We start from the raw sequence: 22,961 nt of genomic DNA, 5'->3' as shown, positions 1-22,961 counted from the left end.
CCTTTCATTCTTACTCTCCCTAAAAGCCTAGGTTAGACTTCTGTGCTTGTTACCTGTCTTCTCTTTACCTGCTCTTGTCCAATTTAAGCACCACCAGCCTGAGATAAAGAAATAGACAGCCAGAGTGAGGAGAAGAATCGGCTGAGTATGCAGTAGCCAAAGTGAGCCTGTCAACTACCTGGCTCCAGGCAGCCTTTCCTTTGACAGTTTTATGGTCAATACTAAAGAAGAATCAATATGAGGGCAAGGGGTTGACATTTCATTTTCTAAAAAGTGATCCATTGAGGGCCAATCACCAAGCAGTGTTTATCAGCCTTGGGAAGTGACATTTTTTTTTTCTTTTACGAGGGAGATGGGACAGGAATCATCTCTGGGAACTCAGCAGGCTCAATCCTCCAAGGTGGCGACTCATAATTAGAAATCCGATGCATCCAGCTATCAATCCTGTCTTAAATAATAAAGTGATCAATAAAACTGGAAAGGAAATTAAGTCATCGAGCTTGACGATGCTATTTTCTGTAGCCATGGCTTTTAATAAACCTGTCTCTCTACATTACATTTTCATATGTTTAGATTTCCTTTCTTTGGGACAGCTCCTGAGCTAGAAGCTAAGCCTCAGAGAGAAACTATTACAAAGAAGGATGTGTTATTTATAATTGCACAAATTTCACTGCTTTTTTAAAGACCACTTAAAAGTTAAAAAAAAAGAATAAATCTAGAGCGAAGTTGGAATGACCTTAAGAGAGGGGTTAGATAATACCAGTCGCTATTTGCTTTTGAAAAGGGACAGTCACTCAACCCTTGTAAAATGTAAGAGGTTAGACTTACTTTTCATGATTTTATTTTCTTATCCAACACTGAGACATTATAATGCTTTGTTTTCACTTGAAATCTGAGCTGCCAGAGTCACCTTGAGTCTTCTCAGAAAGAAATGCCATGAGAAATAAACTAGGCTTCCAAATTCCCTGCCTCAGTAAACTAACATTTACGAGGCATGTTCAGAATGTCTCTTCTAAGGGAAATGTTTTAAGGGACTGATCAATGTCTGTAGTGAAATAGCATTCCTTTTTTGGTAGGGATTTTAATCCTAGGCTTACAGAACTCTAGAGAAGACAATGGGAGCCTTCAAGGTTATGTAGCATAAATCCCTCATTTTACAGATGAAAAAACTGTGATCCAGACAGGACAATTTGGGCAAAGTCACACAGGTAGTAAAGCAGAATCAAGATTCACATAGAATCATTATCTTTCATATTTATATGGCACTTTACTCATGATAATCAGTCAATCAATAGACAATTATTAATCAAGTAGATGGGCTTATCCCCATTTTACAGATGCAGAAATTTGGCTAAGTGACTTGCCCAAAGTCACAAACTAGTAAATAGCATAGTCAAAACTTGAATCCAGGTCCTTGGTATACCTAAATCCAGTGCTTGGTACACTATGGCAGGCTGCTTTATAGGCACTTCTTATTATATACTCCTTACGAAAGAGAATTATCCTTAAAGCAGATATTTGCAGATAGACTAAAGAAAACTTTCTTAAATAACCCAACTTACAACCAATTTGTTCAGTTGTTTTTGTGTCCAATTCTTTGCAATGTGGTACTCTATCCACTTGGCCGTGTAGCTACCCTTCCAGCCAGTAACTTAATGTATGTAAAGTACTTTGGAAATATTAAAGCCTTATAGAAATTTCAGTAATAGTCATTGCTATTATTATCACATGTCTCAATTAAGTCAATGTGACAGAATTCAGTAAAAATAGGATGTACCTAGATGCAGGCAACAAGGAATTCTGACCCAACCCCTGGCAGACTGTTCTGATACTGTCATTCACTCATTTAGTAACGTTTTCAATAAATACCACTGCTCTAGTCAATGGGGACAAGATAATATTCACTAAGCAAAACTCTCTAAAATGATATTTCTTAAAATTCTGTGTAAGCAGATATGTCACTTTATCTTCTCTGAGCTGCAGATTCCACACCTGTAAAATGGGGATAATATCACCTGTACCTGTCAGGGTTGTCCTAAGTCTCAAACAAGATAACAATGAATTTTGCAAATTTTAAAGAGCTGTATATAAACAACAGCTATTATTATTATTGTTATTATTATTATTATTATTATTATTATTAATTTATTTATTTTATAGGTTGGCATAGTACCTGGCACAGAGTAGGCTATTAATAAATGTTTCTTGATTAATTATTGATTGGCTTTTAATTTCCTCCCTTTAGTCACATAGAATCATGGAAGGTGATATATACAACTCAATAAATTCAGCATAAACTATAGCATCAGTCTTCAGATGTAAGCAAGGTAAGCATTTCTTATTGTGGCTGATAGTAGTTTTTCAGGAAGGGCTGCTAGGAGTCTGACCATAGCCTTAGGAGGGCAGAGGCCCCAGCAACTGAAGATCAAAGGGACAAGGGAGGGAGCTTGTAATGCAAATGTCCTTTTATGATGCTAATCCAAGAATGTAGCTTTGTGTGGAGGAAACAAAAGTTTCCCTTATAAAGTAAGAGGAGGGGCCCCAAGCTTGAGACTTAAATCCTTACCTCCTGCTGATGACAAAGGCTGCAATCAGAATGACCACAAGCACCACGCTGCCGGAAACAGACACCAGGAGGACCGTGGAGTTTGTCCCATCTCCAATGATTCTGGAAGGCACTAGAAAAAGAAAATAAGACAGTTTGCCCTAAGACATGACAGGTTCAACTTTAGTGAGGGTGAGGGGGTCCCTAATGGGACTTTTAAGAGGGCCTTTCTCTCCACTTCAATTTTCTGTTTAGAATCCTCCTCCTAGCCCAGGGATGGGGAAGCTGTCCTAGCTTCTTGGTCTCTCATTAAGTATTCCCTCATCACCTCCTTACAGATAGCTTTAATGAGATAGAGACCTTTCCAGAATGCCTAGAGAAGAACTCCAGCTTGCTGAGAACTGTTGCTCACTCCAACTCATGCCTCAGGGGAAAGACATAATAGGAGGCCAAGTGGTAGAGGAGACTATTGCTCTGAATCTGTAATAAGACAGTCCCTGTATGACTTTGAGCAAGTCATTTCACCTCTGGAATTTAATTTCCTCACCTGAAAATTTTCTTCACCTGGATGAAATGACCCCTACCACCTGGAAATCTGAACTCAAAAAGGTTGTGTCGTCAGCTAGTGAATGTCTGCCCACTTTTTTTTTTTTTTTTTTGCTGAAAGCAAAGGAGGCTGCATGTGATCAGTGAAAATATGACTGGTTCTGGAGACAGAGAACCCAGCTTCAAATCTGGGCTCTGCCATCTACTACCTATGTGACCTTGAGCCTTAACTTCCTTTGGCCTTAATTTCCTCCTCTGGAAAACAAGGGGATTGGGATTGAACTAGATGGAATCTGAGCACCTCTTTAGCTCTAAATCTATGATCATGTGATTGAATGTTCAATGTTGACTTCCATACTTGCCAACATCCCAGTGGACTCAATAACTATTCATCAAGTATCTATAAGGAACAAAGTCAAGGTCTTAGGTTCAGAAGACAAAATACTCCCTCTGCCTACAAGAAATTTGAATACTACTTCCTAAAAGAACCCTGCCCTAATCGGTGGACCTCCTCTTCCTCTGACTTCATAGTCCAGATTTGCCTGGGCATTCCTTCTTTTGTAAGCTCTGGGTAAGTGGCACCAATCAACAAAAACAATCTCTCCAAAGGTGTCTTTGATCTTATCTTCTTCCAGCTTTCCGAGAAGATCCACCCCGGACCATTGTACCACTCTCTTACCTTCCATTCCTCCCTGTCCACGGACTCCTTAGATGCCCATAAACACTTTCATGGGTGCCTATTCTTAAGAACTCTCACTTCATCTGACCAACTCTTGCTAGCTATCAAGAAAATCCATGATTAATCTATGGTCCCACCCCAATGCAAGGTAGGGTATAGTATGAAGAGAAGACATATATACAAATAACTGTAATATAAAATAATGCATCATAAATGCATAAAAAGGCACAAGGAAAGTGTTTTATGAGTACCACAGCAGGTTTAGGTAATTATTGTCTGATCATAGAAGGCTTCTTGGAAGAGGTGGCATCTGTGTTGGGCTTTAAAGGATAGATAAGAATTCAAGGTGGGCTGGGTGGGGGTGAGGGAGAGGCAGGGCAGCTTCAGGAGAACATTCTTAGAGTGCTGGGAACAGAATGAGGAATTTCTAGGAGAAAATGAAGTACAGAAGACAGTGAGTAGTCCAGATGGCCAAAATAAGGTATGGTATAGCTGAAAGGGAATACTATAAGGCTGGAAACAAATCCTTTTAATGCAGAATTTGTGAATAACAAGATTTTCAAGTCACGCTCACTTATTTCAAGCAATATTCCACAGGACAAAATCCCTGGATAAGTCTTTGGAGAGTGACTTGGTGTTCAGTTTAATGATTAAATGAAATAATACTTGTAAGGTTCTTTACTGACCTTAAAGTGCTTATAAATGTGAGTTTAGCAAGGTATAACATATTGTCATTAATAGGACTTAATCTGTACTCCATAGGTAGAGGAAAGTACTTTGCAGACTTGAATGCATCTCACAAATGTCAGCTATGATTCTTGTTTTTAAATATTTTTATCCCTCCAAAGAAAAGTCTCAGAAGGATTCTGCTCCTGGTCAGGTCTTTGCTCCTCTCACCTGTGTTAGTCGTGACCTCAAAGGGCTCACTGAAGTCTCCATAGCCAGCTGCTGTCCGGGCTCTCACGTGGAATACATAGGAAGTCAAGGGATTCAGGCCTTTGATGTCAGTGTTCCTGGAGGCTGTCCGCACAATCCTGTAACTGCGTTCATTCTGATCCTACAAAAGAAGGCATAGGTGACGAAAAGTAGAAGCTGATTAAAAATAAAAAGCAAATTCACTTAGAGATTGACAATATATGTAGATTGCATTTCTTTTTAAAGTTCCAAACGCACTTCATTTTTCTAAGTGCTATTTTTTTCTTCTTGGCTCTCAACCAAACAGAAAAGACATGGGATAGTAAGGTATCAGTGATCACTTTTGACACAGAATACCGGAAACTCCAGGTAAACATCCAGATCTTTGATTATAATCTCTTTTGACAATAACACTTAATGAAAACGGGTAGGCTCCCCCCCCTCAACAATACACGACAGAAATAAGTACATGAAGGACCCTGTCAAAGTCTTCTTTGTATTTTCTGGCTAGGAAATGTCAAAAAAAATGTTGTAATCTAGTTTGAATAAAAATCTTCAGTCCTTTTCTGCTTTTAATAGGCTGCAAATAGGCGATTATCTTTTTTTAAAAAAGAGAAAGAGAAGGTAATTGTTCATTTTCTAGACAACCTTGCATGCAAATAGCTCTTTTCATAGTTCTTTTCTTGAAGAGAGACAAGTTATGTGTAAAAAAAAAAAGTGTCTTTCTATAACTTAGAGAGGCTGAAGAATGTAATTTTCCCTCCCCTATTTTCTATTAAAAGCCATCAAACTCATACTATCATTGTGAACAGAAGCTACGCACTTAAACACATGTTATTATTATTACTGTCATATATGTTTCATTCTTACATTACTGTCTTGGCTAGTGTCTTGAGCTTCTTAAATGACACTGATTTGCATGGTAAATACCCCTTGCTCCATCCTAAGAACAAAATGTACAGTCATGCCAGGAGGCATCATATTATTGAGTCACTATTTGAGCAGATGAAGTTCATAACTGACCATCATTATTTGGAAGCCAAATATATTCAGCCCTGAAAAGATGCAAGTACCTAGGGCTAGTCTTAATCTTAACTCAAAAGAAAATCTGACTTCCTCTTTTTAAATCATACCTTCTCATAATATTTGACTTCATACTCTAAGATAACTCCATTTGGTCGATCAGGTTCCAGCCAAGCCAGGGCAACACTGTATCTCGTTATTTCCTTAGCCTGGATCAAAGCGATGGAAGAGGGAGCTGCCAGAAACATTTAAAAGACAGAAACAAAGAGTTTATTTTAATAATTTTCTTAACATTAATGATCATAATGAGTCAATTTTATCCTTTCTTTTCTTTTTACACATGTAGACCATCTTCATCCCTACTCCCTTACCCCATTCCACTTTACAAAAGAGGTCTTATTTTTAGAGAATTCCCAAGCATTCTGATTTCCTGGTCTTTACTCTAAAGAGGATCCCTGAAGTCAGAGCTCGGTGGTCCAAAGTGCTATGGTGTTACACAGTGCCTATGGCCAATCCCTCATAAAAGGCCAAAGTTATAGAATGCTGACTTGTTTCTGACCTTTTGAAAACACAAAAGCTTTTAGAAGAGTTTCTTTCAGCTCTGTAAAACTGGATCATCCTCCTTCCAAATTACTAATGGGTGGCATTTTAGTGGTCTTAAACTTCATTTAAAAAAAATGAAAAAAAATTCAAAGCTCTCTTAAGGGGATGGGAGTATGTGGATGAGAATTCATATGTTCAATTCCCTGAAAAGGGAAACATGATTCTGTAGTATAAACAGTTTGTATAATTTAACAACTCCAATTAAAATGCCAAACATGGCACCCTTAACAGTTTGCACTGTGTAAAATCAGGAAAAAATACAAACAATTCAATAATTAGTTTCTCTGGTCATAGATGGCATTTTTTTTTCTAGCAGTTTCTCAGTGTTTTGGTTTTTTTTCTTTTTTTCTTTTCTTTTGTTTTTTGGGGGGGGTGGGTGGAGAGGGAAGTTGGCAAGCAGACAATGCCTCCCTCCCTTGACCCATACAGGAACAGATTCAATACTCTACTGAGGAATCAGATTGCTTCAGATTTATGAGCCAGCCTGCCCAATTTCTGTTGTGTTGCTACTGTGTGGTCAAATCTCTAGCCAGCTGTTATCAAGCTCTGCCATGGCTGACAATAACTGGTACAAATGTGGGGTCTCCTGGGATAAAAGGGCACATTCATGAAATTTTTAATCTTATCTAACAAAGCTGTCCTGTAGAAGCAGAGATTAGAGGTCTTCCTAAATTGAGTGTATTTTCTTTCCTTCTATTTATTTATTTATTTGTTTGTTTGTTTGTTTGTTTATTTATTTATTTATTTTTGCCTCTCAAACTGTAGAAATGTACGGGATTTTATAGACAAAATGAAAGCCAACTGAAAAAATGGAGCCAACACAATGCAATTGCATCAGCCTCTCCTCCCTCACTCCCATCAGTAACTTCCAAATACAAGGTAAGACAGATAAGTACAATTGTCACCCAAAATGGAAATGGAACAGAAAAAAAAAAAGCTTCAAATCTGCCTGACCATATCCAACAGCTCTCCTGATGGGAATGAAAACAACCAGCAGACACCGCAGAGAAACAAAAGAAGGACTCCCAGCTGAAGCAAAGTCATCAGGGATCGTCTTCTTGATTTAATGTTTGACAGCTTGGCATCTCTGTTAGAGATGCCTCTGGAGCTGAGAACTACACACACACACACACACAAACACACACACACACTCACTCACTCTCACACACTAAATTGGTGTCTCTCTTTCTTCCCAACCACAATGCCGTGCACATGTAGATGAGATCTCATAAAGGAACGCATATAAGAGATCAGTAAAGACACTTATATCCTCATCAAATGATGTGAGAGAAATACCCTTAAGACAAGCAATACCAAACTAGATGAATAATCATTTCTGACATTTTCATAGTGCTCTGAGATGTCCAAACACATGGTGTCCAAATTGGAGGGCACTAACCACTTTGAATAGGGTCGTCTGGGTGTTCTATGCCAAAATTCTATGTGTGGGCTGTTCTCTATGCACTCTCACTACTGAACTGTAATTTGTCTAGTTGAATTATGACTGGTTAGTTCTAGGGTAAAGATTAGTGTTCTTTAAATTTCCTCCTCCCTCCCCTTTAAAACAAGGGTCCTCCAAATTATTACAGGACTTGTAAGTTTTTGTTCTTTTCCAAGTATTTGGACAAAAGTAGGAAATACCCTTGGCTATTTTCCCTTCCTTCTTTCAACCTTAGTCAACAGTACTAGTCTATGTTTATGCAACATTTTAAGCTTAGGAAGCCTTTCTTTGACTCTCACAACAAACCTCTGAGGTCAGCAATAATACTGTCACCATTGTATACATGAAACATACTCAGAAAAGGTGAGAGACTACCCCAGGGTTACAGAGCTGCTGAGTATCAGAGGCAAGATTCTAACCCAGGGGGCAGCTAGGTGGTGCAGTGGGTAGAGCACCGGCCCTGAAGTCAGGAGGACCTGAGTTCAAATCCGGACTCAGACCAAACACTTGATACTTAATAGCTGTGTGACCCTAGGCAAGTCTCTTAACCCCAATTGCCTGAAAAACAAAACAAAACAAAAAGATTCTAACCCAGGTCTTTCAGCTCCAAATTTTTGGTTTCATTTACTGTATCCCCTGTCTTAGCACAGAGCCTGGCACATAGTAGGAGCTTAATAAATCTTGTTGATTGATTGATTCATTATACCAGGACCAGTATTCTATTGATTCTACTATGCTGCCTTTAGTCAAAACCAAAGCTAGGCCTTGTTCAGTTTAGTCATGTCTGACTCTTCATGACCCTGTGGACCATACAGTCCATGGGGTTTTCTTGGCAAAGATACTGGAGTGGTTTGTCATTTCTTTCTCCATTTCCTTCTCATTGGGTCTTAGGATCACATATTTAGAGATAGAAGAGACCTTATGGGTCTTAGAGTCCAAACCCCTAATTTTACAGATAAAGAACCACAGATTTAAAGCTGGAAGGGACCATATCATCCAATCCCCTTTCACAATGCCAATTGAAACCCATAAAGGTTAAGTGTCTTGCCCAAAGTCAGACAAGTAAGTAAATTTCACAGATCCAGAATTTGAACTCAGGTCATCTGAATTCAAATCCAACATTCTTTCTATTGTACCACAGTGCCCGAAGACCTGTCTAAGGTCACTCAAGTTGGAAGTAGCAAAAGTAGGATTCTAACAAAGGACCTTTGAACAACAAAGAAACCACTAAAAATCTAAGGAAACTGGAAACATACCCATTGGAAATAGTAAGAAACCTCTCTATTAGATGGCACAGAGTAATCTTTGATAAACTGCACATAACAACTACCCCAATATAGGGACCTCATTACTTTACTAGGCACCTTAGAATACATTGTATGAAAAAAAGGCTCTTCAAATTCCAATTCTCTGGCTTGGAGAAATGAGGAGGCTAGAAAAAGAGCTTAAAGGAGAGAAAATCATAAAATGAACTTTCTCTTGGAGATGGCCTGGGTGAGGTAATGACAACCTAAAGAATGCAAAGGAAAATCTCCTGTGGGTCCTGTAAGTGGCACTGATTAACTAAGGGGCTTTTTCTCTGACTAGGCTATCCTTCATCTGCTACATGTAGGAAATGAATCTAATTTTTATTTTAGAACTTAGAGGAGTGTATTATTGTGCTATTACTGCAAAAGGCAATATGTGATCACTGAGATGCCAGAATGGGGCTGGGCAGGAGTTCACAATATAATAATGTTAGAATAATGTCATATTTCTAGGTATACTCATTACACTGGGGGGGGGGAATTGGTTAGTAAAAATGTAAAAGTAAAACCAGCTCTTGGTACCCTATGTGAGCATTTATGAAGGAGATGGAAGGGGAAAATGTGGGGGAGAAATAAGTTTCAGGTAAATAGAAGAGTGCTCTGAGGTTTAAAAAAAAATGGGAGATCCAATGTTAATGTTAGTATGGGGGGGGGGGCGGGGAAGGCCAAGAAAACCAAAACCTTGTAATTTTTCTCTAGGGCTTGCTCTAAGGCAAAATTTGCAGGTAGATCAATTTTATTGCTCTTCTATCTCTGTGGTGGGATCTCCTTTCTCCAACAAGCACAAATCTTAAATAACCCCCTTCCAGTACTGACCAGAGTTTCCCTATCCTATCCTGTTTAGGCTTTCCCTTCCTGGCAGAGTTCCCCCGACTCATCCCTATAGCAGTCCCATGCCAGCTAACCTGTCTTAGAACACATTCCTTCAGGATCTCATTCTTTGTTAATAAGATGACTGAAAATGAAAGAAAAATATGGGGGAGGGAGCAGAGAGAGAAAGGGCAAAGATTTTGTTTTGTTTTGTTTTCCTATTGCACTAATTCTCCCAAAGAAAAAATTCTTGCATTTTAATAGGAATTTAAAGGCTCATAGAATCACAGAATCTCAGAGTTGGAAGAATCCCCATATGCCCCTGCCTAGAACAATTCATGCCTGACTAGGAATCCATTCTACAGAATCCCTGATAGGTATATCTTTAGCAATAGGGGGTCCACTAGCCCCTACTGTTGCCCTCATGCCAAGGAACCATGCAAAGAAGAGCTGTTAGTTTGTTTTTGTTTGTTTTTTTTCAAGTATCTCATCTCTTTTCACTTTGTTGTTCAGTCTTTTCAGTTGTTTCTGACTCTGTGACCTCATTTGAAGATTTCTTGGCCATTTCCCTCTCTAGCTCATTTTTCAGTTAAGGAAACTGAGGCAAACAGAGTTAAGTGATTCTCCAGGGTCACATAGCTAGAAAGTGTCTGAGACCAGATTTGAATTCAGGTCATCCTGACTCCAGGCCTGGCATTCTATCCACTGAACCAACTAGTTTCATCTTCTCAAAATAATGTTGCCTACATTCATAATTGAAAGAAATGCTAGACTTCAGTTATATGTCAGCGAAGAGAAAGTTATCTTTTTCGTTTTCTGTCCAAGTTCACAGACCCCCTGATATTTATCCACACATCTGTAAACCTAGATTAAGAACCTGTGGCCTAAACCAGAGGTGTCAATCACACAGATGTGGCCTGAACCAGATTAAAATGCAATTGGGAAGTGTTTATCAAAATTAAAAAAAATACAATAAAACAAATAATATTACATTTTAAAACTAAACCAATATATGGCCCACAGGAATCTTTATGTCCCATTTAGTCACCTCCATTTCTATTAGCATTTGACTCCCCTAGTCTAAACCAGCTCCTAGGGATGGCCCAGGGGATGGGGAGTACCTCTGAGCACTCCTTACAATGCATAGCTAAATACATTTCAAACAGTTCTGTAGAACAAGCAGCAGAAAGGGTACATATGCAGCTGCCCCTCATTGAAAAGGATGAATTCCAGCAGAATTTTGACCACTATCATAAAATGAAAGGGGCATTCTTTTTAGTTTTCTTTAAAATTTATCAATACTTTTTGTTTTGACACGATGGAACAACCTCTACCTCTTAAAAAAAAAAAAAAAGGTACATCTCTCCAAATTAGTTTATCAAAGTTCAGCTCATGCATCGGCCTCTACAGTGTACTTATTCTGGTCCCTCCAGGTGCTAGTGGCTTCTGGCTATGATAGTACCATATGTTTTCAAGTAAGCAAGCATTTATTGAGTGCTTACTGTGTTCTAAACACTGGAGATACAAAGTCAGGTCAAAATACATACACACACACACACACACACACACACACACACACACACACTCACAGAGTCACAGAGTCCCTGATCTCAAGCTCACAGTCTAACTGGAGAAACAAAATGAAAAGAACTATGTACAAGCCAGCTATAAACAAGATAAATGGAAAATAATCAAAAGAAGAAAAATACTAGCATGAAGAAGTATTGGGAAAAAGGTTTCTATAGAAGTTGAGAATTGGAGAAATCAGGGATGAAGAGGAAAAGCATTCCAGGCCTGGCAGACAGCCAAGGGCAAATGCCTGTAGTGGAGAGTGTGATTTGCGTAAGAATCAGCAAAGAGGTCAGTAGCAACTGTGTTTGCTCTGTGTATATATCTTTGTACTACGTATTCTTCCCCTACCCACACCAACACCTAAAATGTATGTTCTTGGAGGATAAGGATTATTTCATTTTTGTGTCCGTAGCATCTAATATAGTACCTGTCACATAAGGGCTCCCTAATGAATGTCTGTTAAATCAAACTGAACTGAATGTGCCCTTCTCTTTGGGGAGTATGGAATAACATCAACCCTTGCATTTGGCCAGAGTTTTATTGACCTCAAAAAGTAGACTTCATTTACACTGGTGATTCATTGTGTGCACTGCACTTTGGGACTCTGCTGCATCACTATGGTTCACTTCATGGAAGTTCTCCCCCATTTCTTAGAATTCTTCATATCTGTCATTCCTTTACAATACAGTAATATTCAATTACATTCATACACAGAATTTTTTTTTCTGCCATTCTCCAATTATTGTACATACTTTTTGTTTCTACCTTTTGGTTGTCACAAATATGAACTGAATCTTTTAAAATCAACAATAATTTCCTTGGGGTATAATCCAAGTAGTGATGTGTTTGGAGGTATAAACAATTTGAGTAATTCTAAATTGTTTTCCAAAATGGCTCAACCGGGTCAAAGCTCCTTTGAATAAATACAACTGTCTTCTCAGAGTCCCTCCATTGATGTTTTCTCATCTTGGATAGCACAATGGGTATGTTGTGATTTTCTTAAAGTTATTTTGATTTACTTTTTATTAGTAGTAATTTTTCAAGTGTTTAAATATAATTTAGACTTCTTGAATTAATTTTTTCAATAAGCAATCATTTATTTTTCCTCCCTCTCACCTTTCCCTGCATAAACTTGTGGGAAAACAAAACAAAAATTCATTACATTATTTAATTAAAAATTTTTAAAAGGTTACATAGTTCGTAAGCATCAGAGATAGGATTCAAACCTAAGTTTCTTGGCTCCAAATATAGTGCTATTTCCACTATTCCATTAATGATAATAATGTGCTGTGCCCTGATTATATCCCAGAATAAGATACACAAAGTTACCAAAAGCTCTAGCACTATCAGCATTTGAATTATATAATATTCTGATTTTAGAGGTTATAATTTGGATTGATTTTTTTTTCTCCAACCTCAAATCAACCTAACACTTTTAACTTTGCACCTGAGGAAATTCTTTTACTTTCCCTCTGTAATCAATTTTTCTCCTCACTTGAAACATTGGCTTCTTCCCAGACCATTCATTCCTGCATAGCCTGTTCCCAGACAGAGAAGTGATGTCACTGTTCATAAAACTAAACATCAAACTGTCCCATCTTGACTTAACATTGGATATTTACTTCAATGTCAACTGGATCGTAGTTGTCAGTCAAGGCTCAGCAAATTACTAGACTGTGCATGTGTTGATCATTTATTTCCAAGCTAAAGTTTACTTAATTTATGGCTTCTAGTCTTGTGAGAGAATGAATGAATGATTCTTTTACCCTTCAGAGGGAAGTTAGAAAAGCCATGCTGGGTAAGGTCCATGGTTCTGATATGCTAAGACAGAATATACCCTTACAATGTCTTTTTTATTTCTGACTCGACAAAACTATGTTTACCAGATGGGGGATAGGATAGAGCCTAAGAATTCCCTAAACAAAATGGGACTATATGACTAGGAAGAATTTACCAAAGATGAACTAAAGGTGCAGTAGTGATGTAGAAAATATGCTTTGAAATGTAATTTAATTCAATTCAACAAAGAGAGTGTCAACAAGCATTATTATAGACATAGGGGTTGTGATAAAGTGTAGTTCCTATCCTCATGAAACTCACAATGTAGCAGAGGGTTAAAGCAGACAAACCCATAAGAATAATACAAAATAATTCTTGAGAGATGTGTTATTGGATATATGAAGAAAATGCCATGTAAACTCCCTGTATAGCACCCTATATAGTGGCATACATATACACACCATTTTTTTTGGTTTTATTTTATCTTAGTAAAAGTTCTTTGAACCTTCAAATAGCTCATGGATCTACCAAGAGGAATATATCCCTGCCTACTACCTTCCATTTACTAGTTTAAAAAACTTGCCAGTGTGCTAATCTTTATGTGGCCATTCACTTGTTGCAAAACTTTCCTTGAATCATTGAAGAGGAAAGATGGGTATTCTAATGTACAGCAGCTATAGGCATAAGATGGCAGATGCAAGGTGATAGAATAGGAATCTAGAATTTGCAACCTGGCCATGGAGTTCTTTACTGAGACTTTGGGATTTATTTATGAATTCCTCAAGTTTGAAACTGTGGTAATTATTTTAAGCAATGGCTAATGACACTTCTGTTCTACAATATCTATTCTGGAATGGAACTTTTCAAGTTGTTTCCAACTATCCATTTTTTAAGCCAAAACTTCATATTTCTTATTTAGTTGTCATTAAAAACAAAACAAAACAAAACAAAGCTCAACCACTGTTCATTCATTCAATCAACAAATCTTTCCTGTATGCCAGGAATGATACCTACTACCTATGTGACTTTGGGCAAGTCACTTTACCCCTAGAAGCTTCAATTTTCCCATTTTACCAAACCATGCCACCCTGCACTATGACAAAATTCCCTCAACAATGAATCCTTCCTTATAACAAAGAAAATTTTAGGCAAAATAAACTAACACAGAGACAGGCTGATAATATATGCTCCTGTAGTCTCCCACCTCCCTATAGGGCCTGTGTGTTGGGAGAATATGTTTCATCCTTTGCTGTCCTCAACCAAGCATTTTAATGAAGAAGAATTCAGCTGCCAATTATTAATAGTATCCTCATTTGTATCATAATAATTCTAATATAATTATATAAGGATTAATATATAAATAAGATATTCAATCACATATTATTACTAGTGGTATTTTCATTTACATCTTAATAATTTTAATGCTATTAGTGTTTTCATTTATGTCATAATAATTTTAATGTTCTTAGTATTTTCATTTACATTGTTGTCATCCTTGCAGTGGTTGTTTTCCTTGTTCTGCTAATTTCATTTGCCATCAGTTTACACATTTTTTTTCCTACCGTCCCTTAAAGTAGTTTTGTTTGCATTCTTTCAAAAAATGTTTTTCTCACTTCCTATGTAGGCTACCTAAGGCACTACTAGCAACGTCAATAATTTCAGGAGCATTTTGGTCCTTACTATTGTTTTCATCCCTCCAGGGAACACTGATGCAAATCAGTCTCCTCTTTAATTTACAAAATGGTCTGGGGTGTTTAGGGTTTGAGACTAGCAAGTGGTCCCAGAGCTAATATGTGCCAGAGGCAGGATATGAATCCCAGTCTTCCCAACTCAACGACACACTAGCCCTGTTTCTACTCAATCACTTCATCTCTATATCAGCATATCCTTGGGTAATTTCTGGTAGTGGGACCATAAATTCTTCCCATGTTATCACAAGATCACTTCTTGCTCTGGCAAGAAGGATGTCCTGAAACCACAAACTCCAGAAATAAAAAGCACCTCCAGAATCATCTTCCTTCAAGAAACAGAACCAACCTGGACAACAACACTAGGGACGGAGGCAGGGTTCTGCATGACCTACTCAGTAAGTGACAAGGAAGTCACGCTGGATTATTGATTATGTCGGAGTTCAGTTCTGGGTAAAAAGTCATTACTGGGAGCAGGAGGGGAAGCAGGGAGGTAAAAAAATTAAAACTTCCACATCTCCATGAACACTTGACCAAAATAAGGGAAAGCTGGTCAAGTTTTGGCGTTAGGATCAGGTATTACAAGTCATCTCTCCATTTATCATGTATTCCATGATAGAAGAACTAAGATTTTGTCTTCAATATCATTTCTAAGGAGAAAGGGGAAAGGCAATCCAGCAGTAACAGTTGATCAAAAACCCATAAAGTTGAATGATTTGGGCTTTCCAGTGGAAATTCAATTAAATAAATTTCACCTGGTATAGCATGGGGGACTGAAAGATTCACATATTTCTAAAAAAATGACCTTGAGTGAAGTTGTCCTCCTTCGTAATAGAAGAGGACCAAAGTGACATCACTACATCATGATCAATGTACAGCATGTCTGACTGTGGCTGATCAGAAAGCTCTACCACAAATAGTCCATATTCACATTTGGAATGGACCTTGGATAAGGAATGTGGTATTAGAAGGGGAAGAACACTTTTAGAATGAGAATTCACAGGACCAATTGTTGCATTTGATTTAAAGATAACAGATTTCTTGTAACTCAGGATATGCAAACAGAGGTTTTCAGCATCTCTCAGCACATTCTGATAAAGGGTAACAGCATAGATTATGTGGCAACATGTTGAGCCAGGGCCTGCCCTGATATTCTTCACAATGAAGGATTACAGAAGATGTCTGGATGTGAAATGAAGGTGGGTCTCCCTTTTATAAAAATGGTAAATTAGCAATACCACTACTAGGTCTATTTCCAAAGATGATTATAGAAAAAGGAAAAGAACCTGCATGTTCTAAAATGTTTACAGCAGGTGGCAAAGAACTGGAAATTGAAGGGATGCCCATCAATTGGGGAATAGCTGAACAAGCTGTGGTATATGATTGTGATGGAATAATAATGTGCTATAAGAAATGATGAGCTCAATGATCTTGGAAAAACATGGAATGACTTGCATGAAATAATGAAGAGTGAAATGAGCAGAACTAAGAGAACATTGTATATAGTAACAGCAATACTGTTCAAAGAATAACTTAGAACAAATAAGTCATTTTGACTATCATAAATGCCCAAATTAACTACAAAGGACGTAGGAAGAAAGACTATCTACATCCAAAGAAAGAACTGATAAATAGAAGTATATAAATAATAATTTTACACATATACATATACATACATACACACACAACTACTTGTGTTTAATGGTAGCCATCTCTAGGGCGGGAGGGGAGGAAAAAAAGAAATTTACATGATAACTTTATTATATATTTAAAAGGAGCAGCAAGTTATACATAATGGATTTGCAGCTTCATGTGTAATCATCTCTTTTTTATACTATGTTATAGAAATGTTTTTTTTCAATTCCATAATTTTTTTAAAAAATGGTAAATTTAGCTATGCTTAGTTCAAAGACCAGAAGTCTACCTGCTTTAAAAAAAACAAAACAAAACAAAACAAACTCACTCCCCCTTAATGCGACTATTAACACTATTCACAGGTATTTATTCTCCCCCCTCCCAATAACTTGCTATCAAACACCCATTAGTGAATTTACTAGCAGTTGGTACTTACGGCATAAGAAATGGGTAGATAGAAAGAAGGGAGGCATGTGGAGGGGGGAAGGGAGGAGAGGATTAAGTACAAAACTTCATTCCCAGGCCAAGAAGCTTTCTCATGGACTACAAACACAGCATTCAAAAGACACTTGAAAGAAGAACAGCAACAGATTTGATGGCATTTCGTTGCTGGCTCAAATTAGCAGAGTGAGGAGGGGTAGGGTCAAGACAAGAAATAAACAGATGCCAGGGAGGCCTGTTGCCCCTAGGCACCCAAGAATGAAAACAGTCCTTTATGAGACCCCAAGAACTGAGCACCTGGCTGTCCACGGTTCACAATCCCCAGTGTTTCAGGGAGGATGCCTTTATAAACACAGCACAATTTATCTTCCACTCCCTAGAATTTGAATTTAGATGGATCCTGTTTATTCAAAAGGTCTTTCACGGAGAGGAAAGAATATCCATAGTTTATACATTATCTCCTTTATTCTCAAATAGCATTTTTAATTTAATTACTTGAAGCTTATGAGTTATTAGTTTGTTTTATTCACTTTCTCCCAATTAAACATCATAGGTCTCATTTGACCTTTGCACATTTTAAAAATGATGTTCAACATCATTATTCAATGCTTCAGAACATGAATAATATCTCTTTCAAGACAAGGGATTTTACCTTGTAAGAAATGTTAGGAGCCTTAATTCTGATAGTAACTGCTTTTTTCTTCCGCCATCCTCCCTACCCACTCGCCCAACAAAGGAAGGATTCCTCCCAGGAGGTCAACAATGGCAATGCTGAGACATCCAACCCTACAGTTTTCGTGGTCTTCCATGTCCTAAACATTTTACCAAACCACTGTCTCTGCTATCTTATATACAGAGATAACTGAGAAATTTAATTTTGGGCTAATTCTGTTCTGCCGCACCTTATACCTCCTTCCCCTAAACCAATGGTTCACAAATGAACTTGCTAGGAGAGGGAAGCAGCTTGGGGCAGGGCAGAGAATTAGCCTGATTTTAAATACCTCAGTTCAAACTCACCACCTGTTCAGCTGAACCACCCTCGTTCCCTTTCCCCAAAGTCAGAAAGGAAATGTATTCTTACTTTAACGATAAGATGGGAAAAATTGTTTCCTGAAAAATACAAGAAACATAAGTCATTTTAAATCATTGAGCCTTTGTTTTATTGCAGTTTCAAGGAAAGCTCATCTGGGGCAAGGTAAAGGGGATTGTTGAAGAGATTAGGAAACAGTCTTACTTCTCCTGGAAATTCATATCACACTGAATTTGAATACGGATGGGTCAATCTCAGTGATTTAGAGTGATCTGAAATGTGGGTCAATTTGATTGAATAAGGAATTAAAATAGTTCTTCTGAATGAGTGATTTCATGCTTCTGGGTCCTAATGATAATTAATTTTATGAACAAAACCATGAGTGAACTGGGATGGTCAATTTCCCTTTGAGGGGGTCTGATTTGGTCTTAATTGTATAACCACAGTGCAAACTTTGGGCCAGACAATTCCTGGAGTCATGGAGCCAGAAAGATCATTGAAGGTCATCTCATCCAGGATTTGACAAATCTCAGGTACTAGGATGCCATAGCACCTGCCAATTTTATTCCTTTGCCTGAAATTTTTAAAGCAATTTGGTCTGAAATTGTTGAAATGCACTTTATTCTTTCTGCCCCTGGGCACTTGTGGCTTCTGGCATGATCACATGAAAAGTTGATAGCATAAGGCAAAATTCCTGGTAGAGGCAGAAGTAGGTACCCACCTATGGACTCCTTCAGCTGCACCCTTGTCTCTGTATGTGTTCCAGCTTTAAACTAGTCTCTTATCCTTGTGTGCACATGAAGAGAGAAGAGAACAATGGATGGGGCAGAGAAAGGACAGTAGGGTACTATAGTTTCTGGCCATGCCAAGAACTAGTCTGATTACCTATTAGTGTGTTCATTTTAGTATATGAACAACTTCTGAGGCTTCTTGCAGACTCTTGGGACCTTATTTCATATAGAGAGCTAAAGTTAGGAACCAATGGCCCACAAGAACCTGTTTAGTTCTTCCACAAGCATTTGAAAATGGAAAAATTCATTGAGCTCCTAAATTTGGCAGTTGGGTCCTAGATCCAAATCATATTCCCTGCACCCTGATCTAGTCTTCTTAACAAATGGTGAAACTGAGGTCTAGAGATGTTAAAATGTCTCCCAAAAGTCACATAACTGTGAGGGACCTGGATTAAAATCCTGACTTTGCTACCAAGCACCTGTGTGACCTTGGGCAAATCACTCACTGGGTCTGTTTCTTCATTTTTCAAAATGGAGGAGGGGGACTAGATACCTTGTTAATTCTCTCCCAACTCTAATTCTATTATCTTATAATGCTATGGATTTATTGCCAGATAAGGATTTAGAGCTAGAAGGGACCTTAGAGATTAGATTGTCCAATCGTCATCTTATAGATGAGGACACTATAAGGCCTAGAGAAAGAAAAGGACTTGGTCAAATTCAACAAATAGGAGTAGAGCAAGGATTCATGCCCAGGCCCTCTGTCTCTAAATCTAGGCTCTTTCATACTACCTGCCCCCTCTATTGTTAGATTTCTGCCTATCTTTTAAAGCCCACCTCAAACACTACCTCCCCTATGAAATCATCCCTTATTGCCTTCTGTTGCCAAATTCCTCATGAACTTCAACCCCTTCTCTCTGCTGGACTTCACACAGAACCTTCTGTCTTCCTTATGTACTTATCCTTTATTAATTTTATTACAGCTATTTAATCTGTCACGTCCCTGGACTAGACCGTGATCTTTAACAGAAGGGACTACATTATATCAAAAAAAAAAGTTCTCTCTATCTTTCATAGTGCTGAATCATCATTGAATTAAAATAAAATTAATAAATAAATTAAATAAAATTATTAATAAAATAAAACAGTAGCTGAATTAAATTGTAGATGAATGGTGAAAAATTAGAAAAACCAAATCCTTTCTGATACCATTCACCTCAGCTCTACTGAGAGGAACACATCTCAAATCCATTTGAAGATAAATCCAGGCAAGGTAAACCTCTCCAAAAGCTGAGCAAAGAATGTTCTGAAATGGAAGTTCAAGTTGAAATAAATCACTATAATCTTAAAGAACTTCAGTAATAAAAAGGTATTCTGAAAGGATTTCAATGTGCATTTCAGATGTTTTTTGAAGGACATACCCATTGTCTCTACTTAACTATTGGATAAAGATTGAAACATAAGTGATCATAGAGATCCAGGAAGTTTTCTACCAAATCTGACATTAAAAGGTCCCTAACAATGTCTTTTATATGTCATTGAAAACAGTCACACAACAACCAGAGTCCTCTGAAATAAAGAAAATGCCTCCTTTTCCATCTCTCTCTCTTGGGTTTGAAATGTTAAATACCTCCCTCAGTCAATGAGGCTACACAGATAAAATTAGCTGTACAATTAGAAGCCAGTGCTAAGACATGCTCCAACATCACTGCAAATCAACCTCCCCAAGCAGAGGTTCTATATGGAATTAAAAGACATACATTATTCTGCACATGAGTGGAGTGTTCCTTTTGTTTGGTCTGAGCACTCCTCGTCTCATTTTTCTGCTTGCTTACTAAGAAATCTTACTTGCCAACAGAAACATGGCAGGATTCTGTGCCTCTATTTCCTTTAAGGATGAATGTCAATCTGAGATAAACAGGAAAACAAATCTTGCCATTGAGGGGAAGTACATACAAATGAGACTGAGCAGTAAGACTATTTTAATAAAAGAAAATAATGATGACTTTTTTCTTTTAAGTCTTAAATGTTCTGAGTATAGAAATTAGGTCAGGAGACGTGAATCTGCTGATGGAGTCAAAACCTTTTTAGATACTATCTAGCTATACATATGTAGCATTATAAGATCACAGAATTAAGACTGGAGGAAACCTAAAAAGTTATCTAGTTCATCTCCATTATTTAGCAAATAAAAAATAAAAAAACAGAGACTGATTTGCCCAAGATCATTGTTGTTCGGTCATCTCCAACCCTTTGTTGATCCTATTTGGGGTTTTCTTTGCAAAGATACTCTAGCAGTTTACCATTTTCTTCTCCAGCTCATTTTACAGATGAGGAAACTGAGGCAAACAAGATTAAGTGACTTGCCCAGAGTCACATAACTAGTAAGTGTCTGAGGTCACATTTGAACTCAGGTCTTTCTGACTCCAGGCTGGGCACTCTAGCTGCTCTTGCCCAGATCACATAAGTAACAGAGCCAGGATTAGAATCCAGGTACTTTGATTTCAAATGCAACACAATCTTTCCCTTGCATTATGCCAATGATTTGGAATTTCATGTCATTGTTCTTTTAAATTTTTTCAAAACATTATTGTTTATTATTATTACTACCATTTCAATGTGTTTGAGGCAGATAGCATCACTTCTACACCCCACGAGTCAGCTTACCCTACTACCTCAACCTTCACACCATCCAGCAGAAACACTCAACATAATCACATTTCCCAACTCTGAGATCCTCCAAAGTTGCAGTTCAATGGAAGGGGGAGCCCTTCTCAAAATGAATATTTCAAGCGGGTGCCAGTGTTCTATTACATTAGCTTGGAGTATGGAGAATGAAGTCAGTCTGCTGAGTAGATCAAAGTCTAAATATATAGAAGGAGGGAAGACTTCAGTTGTTCTTTTAAGGGTCCCCTCTTTCCAGCAGATAGATCCATCATAGGCTTCAGGTACTCTAAATCTAAAAAAAAAAAAAGGGAAACAATCCTTCCAGGCTCAGGTTCCTTTTGTTACCCAACTGACTGCTAATTGACCTGCTGTACCAGGAACCAATAAGAAAATGCCTAAAGCATTTCACTTTCTGACACTCAGAGCATCTAGATTCATCCACAATTAAAGATGTATTAATCACAGAAACTCTAAAAGCCTAGATAATATATATACACAGTAAATCTTTCTTCTTGCCTTTCACCTTCCATACTCAGAAATTTACATTTAGAGGGAAAAAAAATCCTTAAGAGCCCACTCCAGAAACCAAGCTAAAAAAAATTTATTTATTGGTCTCTATCACACTCTTGAAGATTTCCAACACATGAAGGAACCTTTCAGACATTGGCAAGGCATTGCTCATCCCACTGAGGAAGCTTTAATTCTTCAATAAACAGATCTGGGGAGGTTGCATCATTTTGATTTTTAATGTGTGTTAAGGATGACCTGAGAATGGGATTGTTCCCACCGCAGATGAACCACACATAGCAAAAAACAAAATTTAAATTAAAAAAAAACAAAAACAAACAAACAAACAAAAACAAAGAGGACATCCTTGAGAAGCTCAAAAGGAAAAAAGAGTATGAGAAATTTCACATTGGTGTCTTTGTCAGTTTGTTTTTCACTGAGACCAGGTCATCTTTGGGAGTTGGTCCATATAGCAAATAGAATCTTTCAATCCCACAAAGCAATATGACTTAGGGTTGCTATTGTCTTTGCTGTTGCCTGAGATTTTGTTTATTTTTAACAAAAACAGAATTTGAGTTTTGAAACTGTAGATTGGTCATAACAAAAACAATCAAAGGTCTCTACTCTGTTTTGTCCTCCATTTCACACAGTAGTAATTATAACAGAGTTTAAATTACCCACCAAAGTAAGCCATCTATAGGTCTTTATTTTAATAAGAGACCTCATCATCACATTTTCAAAATGGGCAACATGAATGACACCATCAAGTTGTCTATCTCTTTCCACATAGTGTACATATATGGAAAACATGGGAAGATCTTTGAGCTCCAACCTCCAATGGAAAATAAAAATGCAAACTCCAACAGTTTTCTTGACCTCAGCAAAATGGAAACCAAGTCCCCCAGGTTATTGGAACTCTTTTAAAATTGGAAGCCTAGTTTATATTTTTTTCATGTTGATGGCATATTCGTAAGAGCAGAAGAACACTTACAAGAAGTGCCATATTGTTCTGGCTCAGCAAACCACTTTCTCTTTTTATGAA

General features: G+C 37.7%; 1 protein-coding gene across 3 annotated transcripts in view; it reads right to left on the bottom strand.

Moving 5' to 3' along the window:
* EPHA4 (EPH receptor A4) overlaps nt 1-22,961 on the bottom strand; it is a 166,522-nt gene that overhangs the window by 34,172 nt on the left and 109,389 nt on the right. For all 3 annotated transcript variants that reach the window (XM_027873555.1, XM_027873556.1, XM_027873557.1), the window contains exons 6-8: nt 5,819-5,943; nt 4,668-4,827; nt 2,567-2,678 (exon numbers count right to left, since the gene is read on the bottom strand). In XM_027873555.1, the coding sequence (XP_027729356.1) occupies nt 2,567-2,678; nt 4,668-4,827; nt 5,819-5,943 (397 nt within the window). The remainder of the gene's footprint in view (nt 1-2,566; nt 2,679-4,667; nt 4,828-5,818; nt 5,944-22,961) is intronic.

Source organism: Vombatus ursinus, unplaced genomic scaffold (assembly GCF_900497805.2).
Source record: "Vombatus ursinus unplaced genomic scaffold, bare-nosed wombat genome assembly UNPS02014802.1, whole genome shotgun sequence".
NCBI lineage: Eukaryota > Metazoa > Chordata > Mammalia > Diprotodontia > Vombatidae > Vombatus > Vombatus ursinus.
This window is presented reverse-complemented; position numbering and strand designations above follow the sequence as displayed.